General features: G+C 43.8%; 1 protein-coding gene across 3 annotated transcripts in view; it reads right to left on the reverse strand.

The window, feature by feature from the left end:
• Nucleotides 1-16,046: 16,046 nt before the first annotated feature.
• LOC122943330 (UPF0462 protein C4orf33 homolog) overlaps nucleotides 16,047-24,522 on the reverse strand; it is a 158,558-nt gene continuing 150,082 nt past the window's right edge. For 2 of the 3 annotated variants that reach the window (XM_044300991.1, XM_044300998.1), the window contains 2 exons: nucleotides 18,659-18,858; nucleotides 16,047-16,691 (listed from right to left, as the gene is read on the reverse strand). In XM_044300991.1, coding sequence (XP_044156926.1) covers nucleotides 16,601-16,691; nucleotides 18,659-18,858 — 291 coding nt within the window. In that variant the 3' untranslated portion in view covers nucleotides 16,047-16,600. Of the gene's footprint in view, nucleotides 16,692-18,645; nucleotides 18,859-24,522 lie in introns of all 3 variants that reach the window. The other variant, XM_044301007.1, reaches the window with a different exon arrangement.

A 24,522-nucleotide genomic window follows, 5' to 3' on the forward strand; every position in this document is an offset into this window, starting at 1 on the left:
TGTTTATCAGTGTACTGTGACGTCACTGTGTGCCGCATCTCTTCACATTGTTTATTATCAGTGTACTGTGACGTCACTGTGTGCAGCATCTCTTCACATTGTTTATTATCAGTGTACTGTGATGTCACTGTGTGCCGCATCTATTCAGTGTTTATCAGTGTACTGTGATGTCACTGTGTGCAGCATCTCTTCAGTGTTTATCATCAGTGTACTGTGACGTCACTGTGTGCAGCATCTCTTCACATTGTTTATTATCAGTGTACTGTGATGTCACTGTGTGCCGCATCTATTCAGTGTTTATCAGTGTACTGTGATGTCACTGTGTGCAGCATCTCTTCAGTGTTTATCATCAGTGTACTGTGATGTCACTGTGTGCAGCATCTATTCAGTGTTTATCAGTGTACTGTGACGTCACTGTGTGCCGCATCTCTTCACATTGTTTATTATCAGTGTACTGTGACGTCACTGTGTGCCGCATCTCTTCACATTGTTTATTATCAGTGTACTGTGACGTCACTGTGTGCCGCATCTCTTCACATTGTTTATTATCAGTGTACTGTGACGTCACTGTGTGCCGCATCTCTTCACATTGTTTATTATCAGTGTACTGTGATGTCACTGTGTGCAGCATCTATTCAGTGTTTATCAGTGTACTGTGATGTCACTGTGTGCAGCATCTATTCAGTGTTTATCAGTGTACTGTGACGTCACTGTGTGCCGCATCTCTTCACATTGTTTATTATAAGTGTACTGTGACGTCACTGTGTGCCGCATCTCTTCACATTGTTTATTATCAGTGTACTGTGATGTCACTGTGTGCCGCATCTCTTCACATTGTTTATTATCAGTGTACTGTGACGTCACTGTGTGCCACATCTCTTCACATTGTTTATTATCAGTGTACTGTGATGTCACTGTGTGCCGCATCTCTTCACATTGTTTATTATCAGTGTACTGTGACGTCACTGTGTGCCGCATCTCTTCACATTGTTTATTATCAGTGTACTGTGACGTCACTGTGTGCCGCATCTCTTCACATTGTTTATTATCAGTGTACTGTGACGTCACTGTGTGCCGCATCTCTTCACATTGTTTATTATCAGTGTACTGTGACGTCACTGTGTGCCGCATCTCTTCACATTGTTTATTATCAGTGTACTGTGACGTCACTGTGTGCAGCATCTCTTCAGTGTTTATCAGTGTACTGTGACGTCACTGTGTGCCGCATCTGTTCACATTGTTTATTATCAGTGTACTGTGACGTCACTGTGTGCAGCATCTCTTCACATTGTTTATTATCAGTGTACTGTGACGTCACTGTGTGCCGCATCTCTTCACATTGTTTATTATCAGTGTACTGTGACGTCACTGTGTGCAGCATCTCTTCAGTGTTTATCAGTGTACTGTGACGTCACTGTGTGCCGCATCTGTTCACATTGTTTATTATCAGTGTACTGTGACGTCACTGTGTGCCGCATCTGTTCACATTGTTTATTATCAGTGTACTGTGACGTCACTGTGTGCAGCATCTATTCAGTGTTTATCAGTGTACTGTGACGTCACTGTGTGCAGCATCTGTTCACATTGTTTATTATCAGTGTACTGTGACGTCACTGTGTGCCGCATCTCTTCACATTGTTTATTATAAGTGTACTGTGACGTCACTGTGTGCAGCATCTCTTCAGTGTTTATCAGTGTACTGTGACGTCACTGTGTGCAGCATCTGTTCACATTGTTTATTATCAGTGTACTGTGATGTCACTGTGTGCCGCATCTCTTCAGTGTTTATCAGTGTACTGTGACGTCACTGTGTGCCGCATCTCTTCACATTGTTTATTATCAGTGTACTGTGACGTCACTGTGTGCCGCATCTCTTCAGTGTTTATCAGTGTACTGTGATGTTACTGTGTGCAGCATCTCCTCAGTGTTTATCATCAGTGTACTGTGATGTCACTGTGTGCAGCATCTCCTCAGTGTTTATCATTGTAATGTGATGTCACTGTGTGCCGCATCTCTTCAGTGTTTATCAGTGTACTGTGACGTCACTGTATGTATAATCCCTGCGCTGTGATGTCACTGTGTATAATCCCTGTGCTGCAGCTGACAGAACTGAGATCCCTTCTCCAGGATGTTTGGTCCGGGCTCATCATTCATCTCATAGTTCTTTTCTTGTAAATGTATTTTGTGACTAGATAAAACTAAAGCGGCGCTGGGTTTGAAGAGAAATGTCCCTCGTTGTCGCCTGTATCTGCCATCACTGCGGGATCACTGCCCTTCTGCTGTCCTAGTTTATTTGTCCTGTCCGGGGGATAATGGAGTCGCTGTTGTCGGTGTCTCCGGACCCGTCCTTGTGCTCCCTCCGCTTTGGACGCGCACGGAGTCTAGGCCGGGATTTGGTTCCAGCTCTTGCCGGATCTACATCCCGTGCTGTGATGGGGAAGGGGTGGGGCTGCGGTCCTGTTTGTTGGAGGGATCTCGGAGCACACCCCAATAAGCAGACTTCTCTGACACCCTAATAATGCTCCCCAATAATTTCCCCTCTCTATTACACCCCTATAGTGCACCCCAGTAACTGGACTTCTTTAACCCTTTAATGCACCCCAATAACTTTCCCTCTCTATTAGACCCTAATAATGCACCCCAATAACTGGACTTCTCTACTGCACCCCGATAATATTCTCCACCTGCACTTTTTACCTCCCCCCTCACCACGAGTCTAAACTTTCAGACTTCTTCATGACACCCCGGGAGTTGTTATGCACCCCCAGGTCTCGGTGCACCCTTCACCTTCCTCCTGCACCCCGCTTCTTCCCCGGTGACTCCCCTCAAAACTTCTCACAACTCCAGGCTCTCGCTCTGCCCCTCCCCGGGAAGTTGTGTGTTATCCCCCTGTCCACAGCCGAGTCCCCGCTCTTGAAGTCAGGCTGCCGCTGGCCGGTCCCGGGCTGAGCTGCTCACACCGCTGGGAGCTCCGCTCTCTCACACTCTGAGCCCAGGCAGCGTGCAGCTAACTCTTATCTGGGGGGAGTCACCCACTAAAAATAGACATGATGTCACTCCGGAGGGGCTCCTCTCCGGGAAACGCTGGAAGAGTCTTCGTACAGGAAAACAGAAACCCCACCGTAGTCACTTGCGCCACTCCCGGGACATGAGGCGTGCGGTGGAGAGCGCCTAGCGGGCAGGTGAGCGCTGCCACGTACATGTCGTGTGTCACTCCGTGGACAGCTGACACTGACAGCCAGCAGGGAGAGGGCGTGATGTCACTCGACTTAACCCGTCATGTGCACCGCCTGTCGCATTGTTAGCCTCGCGTTCTTAACCTCCAGTGGCTGCGCCCGGCTGCTGGTGTGCTGGGCCTATTTTCAAGCAGGGGCAAATACCCAGGCGCCAGGACAAAATTCCTGATCGCCATGGCGACCTGGTGTCTGGGATTTGTCGAGCCCTGCAGTATTCACATGACAGGTAAAACGTAGTGAACTTCACCTCCCTCCAGATCAACATGCTTCGAACCTCCTGGTTCTTAATCATGATCACCGATCATGATTAAGAACCAGGAGGTTCGAAACATGTTGATCTGTTGGGAGGTGGAGGGAGGTGAAGTTCACTACGTTTTACCTGTCATGTGAATACTGGAATAAAGACGCAGTAACTTATGATCTACTCCGTGCTGGAACTTTTTCTTGTTAGCCTATCATAGCGAGCTGCCTGCAAAGCTGTGACCTGACAGCCTGTGAAAATCCCATAGACTAGAATAGTATTCTATTGCACCATAATCAAAATATAGCCAATTTGGTGTTTTTTGATCACGGTGCCCCCCCAAATTGAATAAAAAGTTGTATGTACCCCAAATTGGTACCAATAAAAACCACAACTTGCCCCACAAAAAAATGAGCCCTCATACAACTCTATCAACTGAAAAAGAAAGTAATGGCTGTCAGAATGAGATATTGCAAAAAATATTATATTTTTTTAAGTAGTAAAAATTAATACAACTTTATAAATTTGGCATTGCTGTGATTGTACGGACACACAGAATGAGGTTGTCGTGTCATTTTTAGCACAAAGTGAACTCTGTAAAAACAAAACTCTAAAAAATACAATTTGTCCTGCAAATCATAAGCCATTATATGGCTATGTGAACGTAAAAATGTATGGCTCTTGGAAGGTGGGGAGAAAAAGATGAAAATGCAAAAATGAAAATTGTCTGTGTCCTTTAGGGGTTAAAGTGCCCTCTCAAATCCTTATCACAAGCAACACACTTTACTATTGAAGGTTTTGAAGGGGTTGTCCTACTTCAGATCAATTTTTTAAACATCCCTACCTACTGGGACCTGTTGAGGGAAGCATACTTACCTGATCCTCGACGCTTGGTTCCAGCTCTGTGGGTCCACTGCTATCTTCACTGTGCTACTGTCACCTGCTGCTTGGGGGGCACATCACCACTGCAGTCATGATTGCAGCAGGACATGTGACCCCATCCGTGAGGAAAGTTTGCATGCAGGGTAAGAAGCATAATGAACAGTGATGCGCCCATAGTATGCATCCTTCAACAGCTCCTGCTGGGAAGGGGGGGGGACTGTAAAAACTATCTAAAGTTGGACAACCCCTTTAATCATGGTGAAAAATATTTATTAGAGATGGAGATACTTTCTAAATGATTTATTTGAATTTTGAGTGACAGATATCTCACTAAAAAAATATAACCATAGGATCCTCAATATTTCGACCCCATATTTGAAATATTCAGTTTTCTTGTATTTAATATTCTGAATAGATTCTGAATGGTTTCGACTTTCTTGTTTTATCAGTATTTTTTTTGGGGTGGGGGGGGGGGGTGGGGGGTGGGGGAGTGTAAGTGCAGGTTACGGTGCTTTGAAGATAAAGCCCAAAATATGAGCTTTTGATTACTCCATGGTACCATACCTGTCTCAGCTTGATTTCTGTTATGACCACAGCCTGTCTGACTATAGCTTGTTTTACACCAGAATCAATCTTCTTGGTTCCACCTATTCTAGCGGTAAACCAGGAAATAAACATCAGAATAGCATAGGGCATAGAAGTAATGGGACCAATCCTGGGGGGACCCACAGGTAACCCTCATCCTTCATTCCAATAATTAGAGGCAGCCTCCTGATATTGTACTGGGTGCATAGATGCCTGATTGGCTCACCAGTTTTATGCTGTCCTACCTGAGGGCAGCATAAACTAGTGATAAAGACCCTGCTTGAAACATTGGGTCGCTCACTTATTTTTGTCCCAGTTATGTTCTTAAAATCCCAGACGAGAAGCTCCAGCCTGAGCTCAAGAGTCTGATATTCATAGCGGCAGTTGAACATCCATCCCACGGATGACCGTTCCTATACAGTATATAAAGAAAACGGCTAATCAGTGAATCATGTATCATGAATATGATATCTCCTAAGCTTGGGCAGTGTATTGAACAGTCTCCAGTGCTCCAAAGAGATTGTAAGAGAACGGCAGGGTCAAACAGATAAATGATCCAGTGTTTCAATGAAGGTCTCTGTCACCAATTTATGCGGCCGTCAGATAGGGGAGCATACTGTAGAACTGGTGACAGATTCCCTTTAAATACCCTGGACATCTTTTGCACCAATGGTTACAACAAGATGTCAATCTGGGCACTCACCTTCTGAGAGAGTGACCCAATGCCTGATATAAAGGGTCTTAGTGGCAGAGGAAACTCATTTGGTAGCCTATGGAAAATAGGAAGTACAGGAGAGCATCTTGATTACACTGAAAAAGGTCCTCAAACGGCTCCAAAGGCAGTCAAACATTTCAGAAATAAAGCAGCACAGAGTTTTCAATTTCTATGGTTTTGTAAAGGCCAAGAAGGTAGGGACTGGGGATGCAATGTCCTCAACAGAAAGGATGTGTCTAGGTACAAGGCATTCAGGAGGCCATGACTGGAGACTGGACCTCTTATATTTGTGTCCATAGTTAACCCTTTCATGACCAAAGGTCATTGATGCCCCAGTGTCCAGGTCAAAATTTACAAATCTGACATGCGTCACTTTAAGTGGTAATAGCTTTGGAACACTTTTACTTATCCACGCCATTCTGAGATTGTTTTCTCGTGACACATTGTACTTCATGACAGTCATAAGTTTGAGTCAATATATATCACCTTTATTTATGAAAAAATCCCAAATTTACCCAAAATATTTATTACATAACATTCCCCACATGTCTACTTTATGTTGGCATCATTTTGGAAATGTTATTTTATTTTTTTAGGACATTGCAAGGCTTAGAAGTTTAGAAGCAATTCTTAAATTTTTAAGAAAATTTCCAAAACCCACTTTTTAAGGACTAGTTCAGGTCTGAAGTCACTTTGTAGGGCTTACATAGTGGAAACCCCCCATAAATTACCCCATTGTAGAAACTACACCCCCCAAGTTACTTAAAACCAATTTTACAAACGTTTTTAACCCTTTAGGTGTTCCACAAGAATTAAAGGAAAATGGAGATGAAATTTCTAAATTTCACTTTTGTAGCAGATTTTCTATTTTATTACATTTTTTTCTTTAACACATTAAAGGGGTTATCCCATCATAATGATCACTGTTAAATCTGTTAATGATTTGACAGTGATCATTTTTGTAAATATACTTTATTACCAAATTCCCACCGATTAGGATAAAATTCACCCCCACTTACCTTATTGTTGTGACTCGGTCTCCCCTGGTTACGACCACCGCTCTTCTCCAAAATCCCGATGGTCGCGCTTGCCCAGAAGACTCCTTCTTTTCTCCCGGCCGGTCCGCTCGCTGTCCTGAACGCGCACGCTGCCGCGCATGCGCGACGGTGACTTCTTCCCGGCCAGAATAGTACAGAGCTGCGTACAAGTCACCATTGCGCATGCGCGGCGGCGTGCGCGTTCAGGACAGCGAGCGGACCGGCCGGGAGAAGACTTCAATCAAGATGAAGCCCGCCCCCAGCCAGAATCCAGGAAGTGAACGCGCGGTGGCAGCAGGTGAGTTTAAAAACGCAAAGTGGGATAACCCCTTTAAGGGTTAACAGCCAAACAAAACTCAATATTTATTACTCTGATTCTGCGGTTTACAGAAACACCCAACATGTGGTCGTAAACTGATGTAAGGGCGCACGGCAGGGCGCAGAAGGAAAGGAACACCGTATGGTTTTTGGAAAGCAGATTTTGCTGGATTAGTTTTCTGAACGCCATATGTTTTTTATTTTTCTACCGATCGTCTTGTGCAGGGGCTCATTTTTTGCAGAAAGAGTTGAGGTTTTTATTGGTACCATTTTTGGGTACATAGGATTTTTTGATCATTCATTATTACACTTTATGGGACAAGGTGGCCAAAAAATTGGCTGTTTTGGAACATTTTTTTTTTTTTTTTACAGCGTTCATCTGAGGGGTTAGGTCATGTTACAGTTTTATAGAGCAGATCGTTACGGACATAGCAGTACCCAATATGTATACTTTTTCTTATTTATTTAAGTTTTACACAATAATAGCATTTCTGAAACCAAAAAAATGATGTTTTAGTGTCTCCATAGTCTGAGAGCCATAGCTTTTTTATTTTTTGGGCGATTGTCTTAAATATGGGCTCATTTTTTGCGGGATGAGGTAACGGTTTGATTGGTACTATTTTGGGGTATAGTCACCTTTTTTGATCGCTTGGTGTTGCACTTTTTGTGATGTAAGGTGACAAAAATGGCTTATTTTTTTACACCGTTTTTATTTTTTATGGTGTTTATTGGACGGGGTTGATGATGTGATATATTTATAGAGATGGTCGTTACGGACGCGGTGACACCTAATATGTGTGTTTTTTTTTTTTTGTTTTTTTTTTATAGGAAAAGGAAATTTATTTTTTACATTTTTATTAATTTATTTTCACATTTTTTTTATCAGTTCCCTCTTGGATCTTGAAGATCCAGTGGGGCTGATGGTTGTACTATACTTTGCAATGCTCTTGCATTGCAAAGTAAAATACAATCAGATGCCTGTAGGTGGCAGCACTGGACGCCTATACCATGGCAACCGGATGCCTTTGCAAAGCGTCCGGTTGCCATGGCAACCATCGGACGCTGCGATCGCAGCAGCCCTGATGGTTGAGAGAGAGGGAGCTACTGCGGCATCTATGGGGTTACAGCAGTGTCAGCATAGAGCTGACACGTGCTGCTGATGGCGGCGGCTCAGGAATGGAGCCGCCGCCATCACACACACAAGTGGGACCGCATCGGGGGCAGGGGACAGGGGGCAGCATTTTAATTACAGATCGGGGCAGGAGGGGGCGGACCGCATCGGGGGGGGGGGGGGCAGGATAAGAATATGGACAAGAAGGGGGCACAGATCGGGGCAGGAGGGGGCGGACCGCATCGGGGGCAGGACAAGAACAAGGAGGGGGCACAGATCGGGGGCTTCAAGGGGGCACAGATCGGGGGCTTCAGGACACATTACCGATTTCAGGCTCTGATCTGCAGAGTGCAGATCAGAGCCTGAAACCGGCATTTTAACACTGCCGCGATCCGATTGGTTAGTCTGCACAGACTAACCAATCGGATCGATTGCCAGCAAGGGGCCACTCTGATTGGTCCCTTGCCGGCATTACTGCACTGTATGCTGTCCGTGACAGCATACAGGGCAGGGGCAGAAGCTTTAATCCAAGTGCTTTGCAGCGCTTGGATTAACCACTTCAGCCCCGCTAGGTGAAACCCCCTTCATGACCAGAGCACTTTTTACACTTCGGCACTACACTCCTTTCACCGTTTATTGCTCGGTCATGCAACTTACCATACAAATGAATTTTACCTCCTTTTCTTCTCACTAATAGAGCTTTCATTTGGTGGTATTTCATTGCTGCTGGCAATTTTACTTTTTTTGTTATTAATCAAAATGTAACGATTTTTTTGCAAAAAAATGACATTTTTCACTTTCAGCTGTAAAATTTTGCAAAAAAAACGACATCCATATATAAATTTTTCGCCAAATTTATTGTTCTACATGTCTTTGATAAAAAAAAAATGTTTGGGCAAAAAAGAAAAAATGGTTTGGGTAAAAGTTATAGCATTTACAAACTATGGTACAAAAATGTGAATTCCGCTTTTTGAAACAGCTCTGACTTTCTGAGCACCTGTCATGATTCCTGAGGTTCTACAATGCCCAAACAGTAGAAAACCCCCACAAATGACCCCATTTCGGAAAGTAGACACCCTAAGGTATTCGCTGATGGGCATAGTGAGTTCATAGAACTTTTTATTTTTTGTCACAAGTTAGCGGAAAATGATGATGATTTTTATTTTTTATTTTTTTCTTACAAAGTCTCATATTCCACTAACTTGCGACAAAAAATAAAAAATTCTAGGAACTCACTATGCCCCTCACAGAATACCTTGGGGTGTCTTCTTTCCAAAATGGGGTCACTTGTGGGGTAGTTATACTGCCCTGGCAATTTAGGGGCCCAAATGTGTGAGAAGAACTTTGCAATCAAAATGTGTAAAAAATGACCGGTGAAATCCAAAAGGTGCACTTTGGAATATGTGCCCCTTTGCCCACCTTGGCAGCAAAAAAGTGTGACACATCTGGTATCGCCGTACTCAGGAGAAGTTGGGGAATGTGTTTTGGGGTGTCATTTTAAATATACCCATGCTGGGTGAGAGAAATATCTTGGCAAAAGACAACTTTTCCCATTTTTTTATACAAAGTTGGCATTTGACCAAGATATTTTTCTCACCCAGCATGGGTATATGTAAAATGACACCCCGAAACACATTCCCCAACTTCTCCTGAGTACGGCGATACCAGATGTGTCGCACTTTTTTGCTGCCAAGGTGGGCAAAGGGGCACATATTCCAAAGTGCACCTTTCGGATTTTGCAGGCCATTTTTTACACATTTTGATTGCAAGGTACTTCTCACACATATGGGCCCCTAAATTGCCAGGGCAGTATAACTACGCCACAAGTGACCCCATTTTGGAAAGAAGACACCCAAGGTATTCCGTGAGGGGCATGGCGAGTTCATTGAATTTTTTATTTTTTGTCACAAGTTAGCGGAAAATTATGATTTTTTTTTTTTTCTCTTTTTTCCTTACAAAGTCTCATATTCCACTAACTTGCGACAAATAATAAAAAATTCTAGGAACTCGCCATGCCCCTCACGGAATACCTTGGGGTGTCTTCTTTCCAAAATGGGGTCTCTTGTGGCGTAGTTATACTGCCCTGGCAATTTAGGGGCCCATATGTGTGAGAAGTACTTTGCAATCAAAATCTGTAAAAAATGACCGGTGAAATCCTAAAGGTGCACTTTGGAATATGTGCCCCTTTGCCCACCTTGGCATCAAAAAAGTGTCACACATCTGGTATCGCCGTACTCAGGAGAAGTTGGGGAATGTGTTTTGGGGTGTCATTTTACATATACCCATGCTGGGTGAGAGAAATATCTTGGCAAAAGACAACTTTTCCCATTTTTTTATACAAAGTTGGCATTTGACCAAGATATTTTTCTCACCCAGCATGGGTATATGTAAAATGACACCCCGAAACACATTCCCCAACTTCTCCTGAGTACGGCGATACCAGATGTGTCACACTTTTTTGCTGCCAAGGTGGGCAAAGGGGCACATATTCCAAAGTGCACCTTTCAGATTTTGCAGGCCATTTTTTACACATTTTGATTGCAAGGTACTTCTCACACATTTGGGCCCCTAAATTGCCAGGGCAGTATAACTACCCCACAAGTGACCCCATTTTGGAAAGAAGACACCCCAAGGTATTCCGTGAGGGGCATGGCGAGTTCCTAGAATTTTTTATTTTTTGTCGCAAGTTAGTGGAATATGAGACTTTGTAAGGAAAAAATAGAGAGAAAAAAAAAATCATCATTTTCCGCTAACTTGTGACAAAAAAAAAAAATTCTAGGAACTCGCCATGCCCCTCACGGAATACCTTGGGGTGTCTTCTTTCCAAAATGGGGTCACTTGTGGGGTAGTTATACTGCCCTGGCAATTTAGGGGCCCAAATGTGTGAGAAGTACTTTGCAATCAAAATGTGTAAAAAATGGCCTGCGAAATCCGAAAGGTGCACTTTGGAATATGTGCCCCTTTGCCCACCTTGTCTGCAAAAAAGTGTCACACATCTGGTATCGCCGTACTCAGGAGAAGTTGGGGAATGTGTTTTGGGGTGTCATTTTACATATACCCATGCTGGGTGAGAGAAATATCCTGGCAAAAGACAACTTTTCCAATTTTTTTATACAAAGTTGGCATTTGATCAAGATGTTTATCTCACCCAGCATGGGTATATGTAAAATGACACCCCAAAACACATTGCCCAACTTCTCCTGAGTACGGCGATACCAGATGTGTGACACTTTTTTGCAGCCTAGATGCGCAAAGGGGCCCAAATTCCTTTTAGGAGGGCATTTTTAGACATTTGGATCCCAGACTTCTTCTCATGCTTTAGGGCCCCTAAAAAGCCAGGGCAGTATAAATACCCCACATGTGACCCCACTTTGGAAAGAAGACACCCCAAGGTATCCAATGAGGGGCCTGGCAGGTTCATAGAATTTTTTTTTTTTTGCATAAGTTAGCGGAAATTGATTTTTTTTTTATTTTTTCTCACAAAGTCTCACTTTCCGCTAACTTAGGACAAAAATGTAAATCTTTCATGGACTCCATATGCCCCTCAGCAAATACCTTGGGGTGTCTTCTTTCCAAAATGGGGTCAGTTGTGGGGTGTTTGTACTGCCCTGGCATTTGAGGGTCTCCGCAATCATTACATGTATGGCCAGCATTAGGAGTTTCTGCTATTCTCCTTATATTGAGCATACAGGTAATGAGATTTTTTTTTCCGTTCAGCCTCTGGGCTGAAAGAAAAAAATGAACGGCACAGATTTCTTCATTCGCATCGATCAATGTGGATGAAAAAATCTCTGCCAAAAAAAAAAATGGAGGGGAAAGGCGTCTGCCAGGACATAGGAGCTCCGCCCTACATCCATACCCACTTAGCTCGTATGCCCTGGCAAACCAGATTTCTCCATTCACATCAATCGATGTGGATGAATAAATCATTGCCGGGATTTTTTTTTTTTATTTTTTTTTTATATATATATATACAAAGTGTTTGCCAAAGCATAGGAACGCCGCCTCCTCCTCAGCTCGTATGCCTTGGCAAACGTATCTGTCACTGCAGAGGAGAAAATCCCGTCTTGCAGCGCCGCATACACCGACTTGCGTGTAATCTGACAGCAGCGCAATGCTTCTGTCAGAATGCACATCGGTGCTGCAGCTGGTCGATCGGTTGGTCCACCTGGAAGGTAAAAAAAGAAAAAAAAAAAAAAAGAAAAAACCAGGCCGCAACGCAATAATTTTATTAACTTTGCAACAGAACATATAAACTTTAACTTTTTTAACTGAACATTAACGTGTTTGCTTACTGGTGTGTTTTTTTTGTTTTTTTACCTTTATAGAACAAACCTCTCCTTCCCCATGGGTCAATGTGCAAAGCGCAAATCGCCCTAAAGATGTGGCGAAGTGCGTTATGCACTTTGTCCCATGTGAAAGGAGACGTTTGCAGCAGCAGTGAGTGAATGGGCCCTAATAGCCCTGTGTGCCTGTCCTGGTGAGATGATCCCTATGCTAATAGTGTACCTGTGAGTGGTACTTCCGGAAACACTCTCCAAAGCATAGGGCAGGGTGGTCCGGACAGTCAGGACAGAAATAGCGGGTGTCACGCCTTATTCCACTCCTGCTACAGACACGACATCTTTTTCGGGGTGACTGTTGGGTTGAGGTACCAGGAACGACATTGGGGAAATGTCGCTCGTGTAGACGGCTAACTACACTGGTGGTTGGGGCCACGGAACCTCCTGGATACAGGAGGTTCTCGATGATCTCTTCCTGAAATTTGAGGAAGGATCCAGTTCTCCCAGCCTTACTGTAGAGAACAAAACTATTGTACAGAGCCAATTGAATTAAATATACAGACACCTTCTTATACCAGCGTCTGGTGCGTCGGGAAACTAAATACGGAGACAACATCTGGTCATTGAAGTCCACCCCTCCCATGTGGAGGTTATAGTCGTGGACTGAGAGGGGCTTTTCAATGACACGGGTTGCTCGCTCAATTTGTATTGTCGTGTCTGCGTGAATGGAGGAGAGCATGTAAACGTCACGCTTGTCTCTCCATTTCACCGCGAGCAGTTCTTCGTTACACAGTGCGGCCCTCTGCCCCCTTGCAAGACGGGTGCTAACGAGCCGTTGGGGGAAGCCCGCGCGACTAGTTCGCGCGGTACCACAGGCGCCAATCCGTTCTAGAAACAAATGCCTAAAGAGGGCCACACTTGTGTAAAAATTGTCCACATAAAGATGGTACCCCTTGCCGAATAAGGGTGACACCAAGTCCCAAACTGTCTTCCCACTGCTCCCCAGGTAGTCAGGGCAACCGACCGGCTCCAGGGTCTGATCTTTTCCCTCATAGACACGAAATTTGTGGGTATAGCCTGTGGCCCTTTCACAGAGCTTATACAATTTGACCCCATACCGGGCGCGCTTGCTTGGGATGTATTGTTTGAAGCCAAGGCGCCCGGTAAAATGTATCAGGGACTCGTCTATGCAGATGTTTTGCTCTGGGGTATAAATATCTGCAAATTTCTGGTTGAAATGGTCTATGAGGGGCCGAATTTTGTGGAGCCGGTCAAAAGCAGGGTGGCCCCTGGGACGGGAGGCGGTGTTGTCACTAAAGTGCAGGAACCGCAGGATGGCCTCAAAACGTGCCCTGGACATGGCAGCAGAGAACATGGGCATGTGATGAATCGGGTTCGTGGACCAATATGACCGCAATTCATGCTTTTTTGTCAGGCCCATGTTGAGGAGGAGGCCCAGAAAAGTTTTAAGTTCGGAAACTTGGACTGGTTTCCACCGGAAAGGCTGGGCATAAAAGCTTCCCGGGTTAGCGGTGATAAATTGTGTGGCATACCTGTTTGTTTCGGCCACAACTATGTCTAAAAGCTCCGCAGTCAAGAACAGCTCAAAAAATCCCAGGGCCGAACCGATCTGAGCTGTCTCAACCCGAATTCCAGACTGGGCAGTGAAAGGGAAAACTACAGGTGCGGCTGAAGTTGGGGACTGCCAATCAGGGTTTGCCAGCACCTCTGGGATTCTAGGGGCTCTACGGGCACGTCTTTGCGGTGGCTGCGACGGGGTCACTACTGCACGTGCCACCGTACCAGCTTCAACTGCCCTTCTGGTGCTCGCTACTTCACCAGGTTGTACGGCAGTGCTGGTACTAGGTCCAGGGAGGGCTGGGCTGCTGGTGTATGCCTCACCACGTAATCCGACAGCACCAGCCCCACTCTGCTGCTCTTGAAGCGGATCCTGCGCAACCTGCGGTCTAGCGACACGGGGCCGGGTACGCCTGCTGCTATCAGGGACCTCAGCCTCCTCGTCCGAACTTTGGGTCAGAGAGCCACTGCTTTCTACAGGTTCGTATTCTGACCCGCTGGATTCATCAGATGAGGGTTCCCACTCCTCATCCGACTGGGTCAGAAGCCTGTAGGCCTCTTCAGAAGAATACCCCCTGTTAGACATGTGGGCAACTAAATTTAGGGGTATTCCCTGAGACTACCCAAGAAAAAAAAAGCAAGCCTGTCTTACAAAGGGGAGGCTAGCGAAGTACCGGAGGCCGCTGCGGTTGATAAAAAATATCAAAACTGATTTTTTTATCGCCGCAGTGCGTGTAAAGTGAATGTGCAGTGATCAAAAAAAAAATTTTTTTTTGTCACTGCGGTGGGGCGGGTGTGGGCGAACGCACGTGTGGGCGACCGATCAGGCCTGATCGGGCAAACACTGCGTTTTGGGTGGAGGGCGAACTAAAGTGACACTAGTACTATTATAGATCTGACCGTGATCAGTTTTGATCACTTCCAGATACTATAAAAGTACAAATGCTGATTAGCGATACGCTAATCAGCGAATAACGGACTGCGGTGCGGTGGGCTGGGCGCTAACTGATCGCTAACTACCTAACCAAGGGGCCTAAACTATCCTAAAACCTAACAGTCAATAACAGTGAAAAAAAAAAGTGACAGTTTGCACTGATCACTTTTTTCTTTTCACTTGTGATTGACAGGGGTGATCAAAGGGTTAATTGGGGTTCAGGGGGGTGATCAGGGGCTAAAGTGTAGTGTTTGGTGTACTCACTGTGAAGCCTGCTCCTCTGCTGGATCCAACCGACGAAAAGAACCAGCAGAGGAGCAGGCCAGCCATATAACAGATCATATTTACAAATCTAAAGTGCTATCTGGCACTTTGATTGGATTTTTTAAAAATCAGCAACCTGCCAGCCACGATCATTGGCTGGCAGGTTGCTGACGAAATACTGCTGTGCGAAATGCCGGCGCGAACTGCGCATGCGCGCGCGCATATTCGCGTATATGCGTGACTGTGCGCAGCGCTGCCACCTCCGGACCGCACATCTGCGTTAGGCGGTCCGGAGGTGGTTAAAGAGCTGCCAGAACGTTTATATACGTGGTAGCTGCACGGGGTATGTGCAGCTATCACGTATATATACAGATTGCAGACGTGAAGGGGTTAAACACTATATCATTTTTAATTTGCCAAAAATGATTACAAATATTTACATACATTTATTAACTAGTTGAATATTTATTAGATGTAACTGTGAATAGCATTATGTAACAGTACCGCCCTCCAGATGATTTATACACAGTCATGTTTTTTTCTCATTTCCTCTGATGTTACAGTCACATATGCTTTAAAACAGAACCAACTCAGTTCAATACACATCAAGTGTGTCAAACGTTCTTGTGAACCCCCTTTTTTTTTGGTCACCAACATGTTTTATAGAATCTATAAGATTTTACTAAGAAGGTATGCCTTGTCTTTTCACACGTGGGACTCTGCATTGTCTGGGTTAGTTGTTTTCCTGGGTTTCAGAGGAACCAAACCATTACAGAATTCCCTTATGAAATGATCGACCAACAGTGGTTGAGTGGTAGATTTCCTTTATCAAAGCATAAATAACGGAGCTACAAAATAGATCAAGATTTCGAAATTGGTAGTCTTTATTGAAACACGGTTCCTTTAAAGGAGTTATGCCATGATTAATGTAAAAAATTATAATCATCCAAAATCTAGTATATGATAACCTCTTTGTAACAAAGCTAAAACCAGCCCTGCGCCTCACATACATCCAGAGATCTCCCCATTCATTGCTCCAATTTTTCTGCTAGAAGTATTTTAAGCTGACAGCTTAGGGAGCGTGTCCTTTCCCAGAAGGTGTGTCCTGTCGGCTGCAGCTAGTGTGGGCTTCCAAACTAGACAGCTACATTACATTGAATAACTCAGTAGCTATCATTTTTTTATTACATGCAATTACAAAAGTATTCAGATCCAGGTGCTGGTTTGAATCTAACAATATAAAAGAGCATTGCCATATAGTAAACATTAGTGACATATGATATCGGGTATATATATATATATCCGTATATATGTGGTTGTTTTTCTACAGGCGGAGAGGCTGATATTTAAAAGGATCACGAGTGGAATAATTTGAAGACATTTAAAGTATAAATGTACTGTAGGTGTGACAACAAGTTACATTTTCCAGAGGCTGGACGCAGGCTCCTTCCATTCTTCACCCATCAAGACACTGAAGTTAAAAGGCCTGAAATACTCCAACCGGTGACTGTAAAATAAAGAGAATGCAGGTGACATTCTCTATAGCATACAGCCATCACTTCACTTACAATGTACAGTAGATGTGAACACGACACATGAGACCCATCTCACAAATGATCAACCTCACTCACATTCTACGTACTCTATTTCACAAGAATCCATTATGGTTTTTTATATCTAGCAATGAGCCATCAGCTGGAGAAGGGGTGATCAAGTGCAGTTTGACGAGGACTAGCTTGCTTAAAAAAGTCTTGTTGATCCACTGCCTAAGAATACTGCCAGAGGCAATTTGTAGAGAAACATAAAGAGAGATGGACACAGACCCCAGGTAGATGTCACTACACTTTTCATTCGGGAAAATTATAGGGGTCATTTACTATCCAGAAATACGTGGATATAAGGCTACTTTCACACCTGCGCTAGGTGCAGATCTGTCTGGTATCTGCACAGACGGATCCGCACCTATAATGCAAACGATTGTATCCGTTCAGAACGGATCCGTTTGCATTACCATGATAATGCAAACGGGTCCGTTTTGACTTACACTGAAAGTCAATGGGAGGCGGATCAGTTTTCAATTGCACCATATTGTGTCAGTGAAAACGGATCCATCCCCATTGACTTACATTGTAAGTCAGGACGGATCAGTTTGGCTCCGCATCCTCAGGCGGACATCAAAACGCTGCAAGCAGCCTCCAGAGCGGAATGGAGGCAAACTGATGCATTCTGAACGGATCCTAAGGCGTATAACTTTTGCGCTGCAATCTGCGACTCTTCCCCGCTCACGCCAGGTCTAAAAAAGTGGGCATAGCGTGGGCGGGAAAGGGGACGGGCTGGCCTGTTTTAGGCGTAGAAAATGGTATAAATGTGAGACAGCAAGGAAGATGGATTACATTTAGACTGGCGCTGGCCGGTGCCTCGCACAGGGTTATTAACACCGGCATCTAAAACACCGGTCTTAATAAATGACCCCCTATATTTCTACGCTCTCGGGAATCGTTGCCAAATTTTGTCTTGTGTCTGTAATAAAAAAAAAAAATAACGTGATCATAACTTTCTTTATGGTTGTAATTGCCGTATTACAGTTCACAGTAACTGCCGTTAGGAGTTCATTTTGGCAGATACTGTAGAAACGGCTTACTCTGACCTTTAGGACCAATAAAGACAGAGGCATAACTATAGCGACTTCCTGCAACCCCCACTCCCATGGCTAGTCAAGATTGCCCCCTACCTCTGTCTAACCACTCTGATGCTGTGGTCGCTAATGACCAGAGCATCTGAAGGGTTAAATGGTTGGGATCAGAGTTATCAGATGGAATATTAAATGTTAACGTTTGCGCACTTGGAAAGCAGTTAGCAAACAATGAAATCCAGAGGATAGATCATGAATATAAGTCGCTGCACAGCCCCTGTGATTGATCTGTCACAACAGTACCTGACAGACCCCATCATTTCACTACACGACAGATGCTATATGCTACAGACGGCAGATGTGCCTAAGATAAAATACGATGTCACGTTACTGGCTACTAGTTACAGCCGTTCAAACAGGGTTGCTAGCAATCAGTTTCTGACTTCATTTTATTGGACTAAATTGCTTCTTAAATGGGCTCGGTAGATCTCACTAATTATCTAAGATTTTTACAAAGACAGAAAATATAGGAACAGAATCTCTTGAACGTGTTGACATGGACATCTCATTATAGTCTGCAATGTGGACCTTATGTTGCGGGGACATTATTTAACACCTTTATTATATATTTCTTTTGGTTAGTGCTACATTAATCACATCACTGCTCGACAACTTTCACTACTTCCTAATAACGTGACTGCGATGTCACCAGTCAGGGATTCCCTGTAGCTGTAGGTCTCTTCCTGCCGTGCCTTTTGTTTCCCTCGTTACTTGTGTTGCCTTCAGACCACTGTACACACATGAAGAAAGCAGAGGTCCACATCAGTACCTGGGACACTTACAAGTCAGGTTGCTGGCCTTCTTGTACTTCCTTTTCAGGGACAGGATAAAGTGCCTCGTACGTTCTCTTCAGCCCAGAGCCATGAATGGCATAGGCATTAAAGCGGTCAACTGAAGGGGGAAAGTACTCCCAAGGAATACACGCTCTGCCTTCCCAGGTCTCCTGTGATATGGACGCTTGAAAGGACAGTGGCAGACGTTCCTGTGCAGGAAATGAATACAGGATATTATACACTCGGGGGGTCACAGAAACAGCGGCAGGCATTATTACTACACAGGCCTTGAACGCTGGAGCGTGAAGGACAAAATCTCAGCCTGACAAAGACAAATGTAACATGCTAGCACACAGCGCTCCTGAGTGGACGTCTCCCGGAATACAACATATACTCCATGCACAGAGGAATATGTTAGAGTAAGATTACTTAAACCAGAAGAGCAGACAGAACATTTTCAGATATGATTTTCAGTTTACGCGGAAGTACACTAGGTTTCATTTTATTTCTTTCCTGAATTGCCCAGAAGTGCTGGCCCTGGAGCCTACATTAGGAGTCTCTTCACACTGCACTTACTATGTCCTATCTGAGAGTATTTATTACTGTTTGGGGAGGAAGTATTATAATAATACCCCATTTCTGCCCCAAAACCCTCTTTGCGTCCCCACACAATAAAAATTCCCAGCTTCATTATTTTTCTAGGGGGTACCAAGGGAGTATTACTACTGTGTGGGTCACTAAGAGGCAAACTATTACTGTGTGGGGCCTAAGAGAGGCGCTATTGCTGTGTATTAATGTGTAGGGCACTTTTAGGATGGTGCAAATTTTTATTATCTGGGGTAGTATTATATTTCCAATGAACTATTTACTGTATTTCCCTAAATTTTTTCAGAGGTGCTGTCTATGTGACACTATTTCTTTCTTCTTTTTTTTTTGGGGGGGGGGGGGGGGTCGCTATACAGTACTTCTGACACTATTATTTCTGAAATACAGTATTTGAGGGTACTATGACACACATCAGATAGAGTAATAGGGGTAAATGGGTAGTAACCAGTGGCGTAGCGTGGGTTGCCAGCACCCGGGGCAAGCCAAAAATTGCGCCCCCCACCCCCCGCGCCTACCCCAGGCACGCCACTTTTAACAGATACTATAGTAGATCACTAGCAGTCCTATGTAACACCTCAGATAACACAGAGATAACTCTCTGAGTACAGATAATGTAGTAGATGGGTGTGAGGCCCCAGAATTCAGAACACACACAGTGTGACCTGAAGTCTGGGGCCAGAATGCGGCAGTATGGGCCAAATTCTCAATCTTCTCCCTCAACCCTACCATGAAACAGATATGTGGATGGACATTATTATTACAGTAGAATACCGCACCATACCTGTTACATCCAGTGACGTCTCCTGTGATGTAGACTCTCCTCGACGTCTTCATTCAGAGATAAGACCGCCATGATAACTTCTTTCAGCCGCTTCTCGTCTCTGCAGAGTTTCACCGAAAAAAAATTAGGTTCCTCACTTTACTATCATGCTCTCCTTCCTGGTGTCTCAACACTGTCATCCTGCTGCCCCCCAATACTGAGCTAGAGCCAGACAGATAGCTTTCATTCCCCATAATATTATTCCCCCTGTATATTATAATGGCCCCCTCTTTATTATTAATGTACTGGCCCCCTCTTTAATAACAAAGAGGGGGCCAGTACATTAATAATAAAGAGGGGCCATTACATTAATAATAAAGAGGGGGCCATTATATTAGCAAAGAGGGGGCCAGTACATTAATAATAAAGAGGGGCCATTACATTAATAATAAAGAGGGGGCCATTATATTAATAACAACGAGGGGGCCATTACATTAATAAAAAGAGGGGGCCATTGCATTAATAATAAAGAGGGGGCCATTATATTAGCAAAGAGGGGCCATTACATTAATAATAAAGAGGGGGTCATTATATTAATAATAAAGAGGGGGCAATTACATTAATAATAAAGAGGGGGGTCATTATATTAATAATAAAGAGGGGGGTCATTACATTAATAACAAAGAGGGGGTCATTACATTAATAGTAAAGAGGGGGTCATTATATTAATAATAAAGAGGGGGTCATTACATTAATAACAAAGAGGGGGTCATTACATTAATAACAAAGAGGGGGTCATTACATTAATAATAAAGAGGGGGCCATTACATTAATAATGAAGAGGGGGTCATTAATAGTAATGTACTGGCCCCCTCTTTATTATTAATATAATTCCCCCCTTTTTATTAATAATGTACTGGCCCCCTCTTTATTATTAATATAATGCCCCCCTTTTTATTAATAATGTACTGGCCCCCTCTTTGCTAATGTAATGTCCCCCTCTTTGTTATTAATGTACTGGCCCCCTCTTTGCTAATATAATGTCCCCCTCTTTGTTATTAATGTACTGGCCCCCTCTTATTACTATGCCAATGCCATAGCCTTTCTGCTCCAGTCCTCTCCCACCCCCCATACTGCCCCCAGAGCCGCTGGACTGCAATTAGGAAAGGTAACATAAAAAAAAATACTTACCCATCTCCATCCCTGCTTGTTCCCGCCGCAGGCGGTCACGAACGCCTCACTGTGCCTTCCTGCGCCGCGTCATCGCGTCATCTCGCGAGACCCGACGCAGGAGGTCACAGTGAGGTTATCGTGACCGAGTCCTGCATCGCTCTACTGCCTTATAGGCTTCAGGCCACTAGGCCTGAAGCCTATGGGGCATAACGGAGGGGACGGGAGCCATAGGCTCCCGTAGCCCTCATTGAAATTTCGGCTGCCTGGCGCCCCCTGCAATTTGCCGCCCGGGGCAACGGCCCCTCCGGCCCCCCCCACGCTACGCCCCTGGTAGTAACCGACACACATTTGGAGGTAGCATCACAAGTGTCGGTGTAGGTTGGAAGGGTACTAGAAAAATAATGGGCCAGCATACTCTGCTGACACAGATCATGGCTGGAAAAGACATCCACTGTGAATCAGTGGATCCATCTGTACTGTATTCATTCACATGATCCGCAGAGCACCAGTGTAGATCTGGCATCAGACCACTATATGGTCACTACATGGTGGTATTATTGGAGTTTCTATAGTGGTTTTTATTCAGTAATGGTATAGTAATGTTATTCACTCACTAAAAGGACCATAGCAGCATCAGCAGTGATTAGTGGTGCAGCACTCTGCTCTTAGGACAATATTTCAGCATTTGGGGGCCCTATTTTACTATTAATCTTCTGTTATTTAATAACATTGCTTACCTTTGACCCAATTCTTCATGATTTGGGACAACCCACTAAAAAAAGCAACAGACTGTATGCTAGAATTTTATATTTAGAAGGTTCTCTACCCTTTAACCCTTCCTACTTAATATATAGAACTGGTAACTTATTTCTTCTATAACCCTTTTAGGACCGGGTCATTTTCAGTTTTTGTGTTTCTATTTTTTAACTCCCTGCCTTCCTGGAGTCATTACTTTTTTCCGTTCTCATAGCTGTATGGGGGCTTGTTTTTTGCGGAACAAGTTGTACTTTCTATTGGCACGGTGTTCCCTATGTGGTAAAACTGACCTGTTACCTTCATTCTCTGGGTCAGTATGATTTTATAGTATGTAGTTTAATACTGAAAACAAATTAAAACTTTGCATAAAATTATATTTTTCTTTTCACTGTCATATTCTGACTCCCAAAACTTTTTTTTATAGTTGCACCTATGGAGCTGTTAGTTTTTTATGACATTTTGATCACTTTTTATTCAATTTTATCTCTAGGGGTGGTGAAGTGACCATAAAATTACAAATTAGACATTTAAGTCTGCGTTCACATCACTTTTTTGCCATCCGTTTAACGTATACAAAACACGTATACGTTAATGGATGCCTCAGACTGATGCCATACAGTGGCATGCACTCACCATAGAGTTCTATTGTAAAAGAAAAAATATATATATACAGTACATACCAAAAGTTTGGACACACCTTCTCATTCAAAGAGTTTTCTTTATTTTCATGACTATGAGAATTGTAGATTCACACTGAAGGCATCAAAACTATGAATTAACACATGTGGAATTATATACATAACAAAAAAGTGTGAAACAACTGAAAATATGTCATATTCTAGGTTCTTCAAAGTAGCCACCTTTTACTTTGATTACTGCTTTGAACACTCTTGGCATTCTCTTGATGAGCTTCAAGAGGTAGTCACCTGAAATGGTTTTCACTTCACAGGTGTGCCCTGTCAGGTTTAATAAGTGGGATTTCTTGCCTTATAGATGGGGTTGGGACCATCAGTGGCGTTGAGGAGAAGTCAGGTGGATACACAGCTGATAGTCCTACTGAATAGACTGTTAGAATATGGATTATGGCAAGAAAAAAGCAGCTAAGTAAAGAAAAACGAGTGGCCATCATTACTTTAAGAAATGAAGGTCAGTCAGTCAGCCGAAAAATTGGGAAAACTTTGAAAGTAAGGGCTATTTGACCATGAAGGAGAGTGATGGGGTCCTGCGCCAGATGACCTGGCCTCCACAGTCACCGGACCTGAGCCCAATCAAGATGGTTTGGGGTGAGCTGGACCGCAGAGTGAAGGCAAAGGGGCCGTCAAGTGCTAAGCATCTCTGGAAACTCCTTCAAGACTGTTGGAAGACCATTTCAGGTGACTACCTCTTGAAGCTCATCAAGAGAATGCCAAGCGTGTGCAAAGCAGTAATCAAAGCAAAAGGTGGCTACTTTGAAGAACCTAGAATATGACATATTCTCAGTTGTTTCACACTTGTTTGTTATGTATATAATTCCACATGTGTTAATTCATAGTTTTGATGCCTTCATAGTCATAAAAAAAAAGAAAACTCTTTGAATGAGAAGGTGTGTCCAAACTTTTGGTCTGTACTGTATATGTTAACGAGGGAAGGCGTTCTCACCTCTGATACAAATGGCTCCAGGGTGTTTCACTCTCAGATGCTGTGGTCACATTTGACAGTGGCATTTAAGGGATGAAATGTCTGTGATTGGTGTTATTGCTGATCGCAGTCTTTAGTGCCAGGTGTCCCCTGCGGTCAGGTGCCATTTCAACTCTATAGGACTGCCAGAGATGTGCTAGCGCTTGGCTTTTTCAGGCAGCACCAAAAGAGCAGTAACGCAAATTTTTAATTGCCGCTCCATTCAAACAGGGGAGCGTGAAAAAATAAATTACCTTTCTCTTGCAAAAAATAGCCACAAAAGTAGCTACAGGTTCATAATACTGACCCGCGGCCACTCTGTATGCTGCCAAATATGGTTTGTGTATAAGGCAATTCTGTGTGCCTAAGGCCCAAGAGGTATTCTGATCATATGGTTATTTATTAACATAACCATTGGCTAGATCATTTTCAGGTGATAAAGTCTACCTCTCAGAAAATCAAGTCAGAAGTACATTATATTTATGTACTGTCTCACATGGACAGCAGAAGCCCTGTGCAAGAAAAGCCCATGGACCCTTGTTATGGATGATCAGCAGCGCCCTTATGTTCTACTAGCTGTCTGCCTCATCCAAATAAATGGAGCTAATGGGACTGGACAACAGTACCAGACAGATGTAAGGAAATAGATGCACTGTGTGGAGAAAAGGCTGGACCCCCAAACATTGATGGCTTATCCTAAACTTGGCCAATCAATGCTAAATCCTGAAAAAAAACATTAAGAAGTGGTCAACCCTTTGAACAAAACTCTTACCTCTGTGGCTGTAGGTTTTCCTGTTTTTTTACATACTTGTTTCCTCTTTTTTTATATCGGTTCATACTGGTAGCGGTTAGTCAGACACACTCAAATTAAATTTCCACCAATGCATATCAAGCTCCCATTACTTATGGGGTTATACAGATG

This window comes from Bufo gargarizans, chromosome 1, assembly GCF_014858855.1.
Source record: "Bufo gargarizans isolate SCDJY-AF-19 chromosome 1, ASM1485885v1, whole genome shotgun sequence".
Lineage (NCBI taxonomy): Eukaryota > Metazoa > Chordata > Amphibia > Anura > Bufonidae > Bufo > Bufo gargarizans.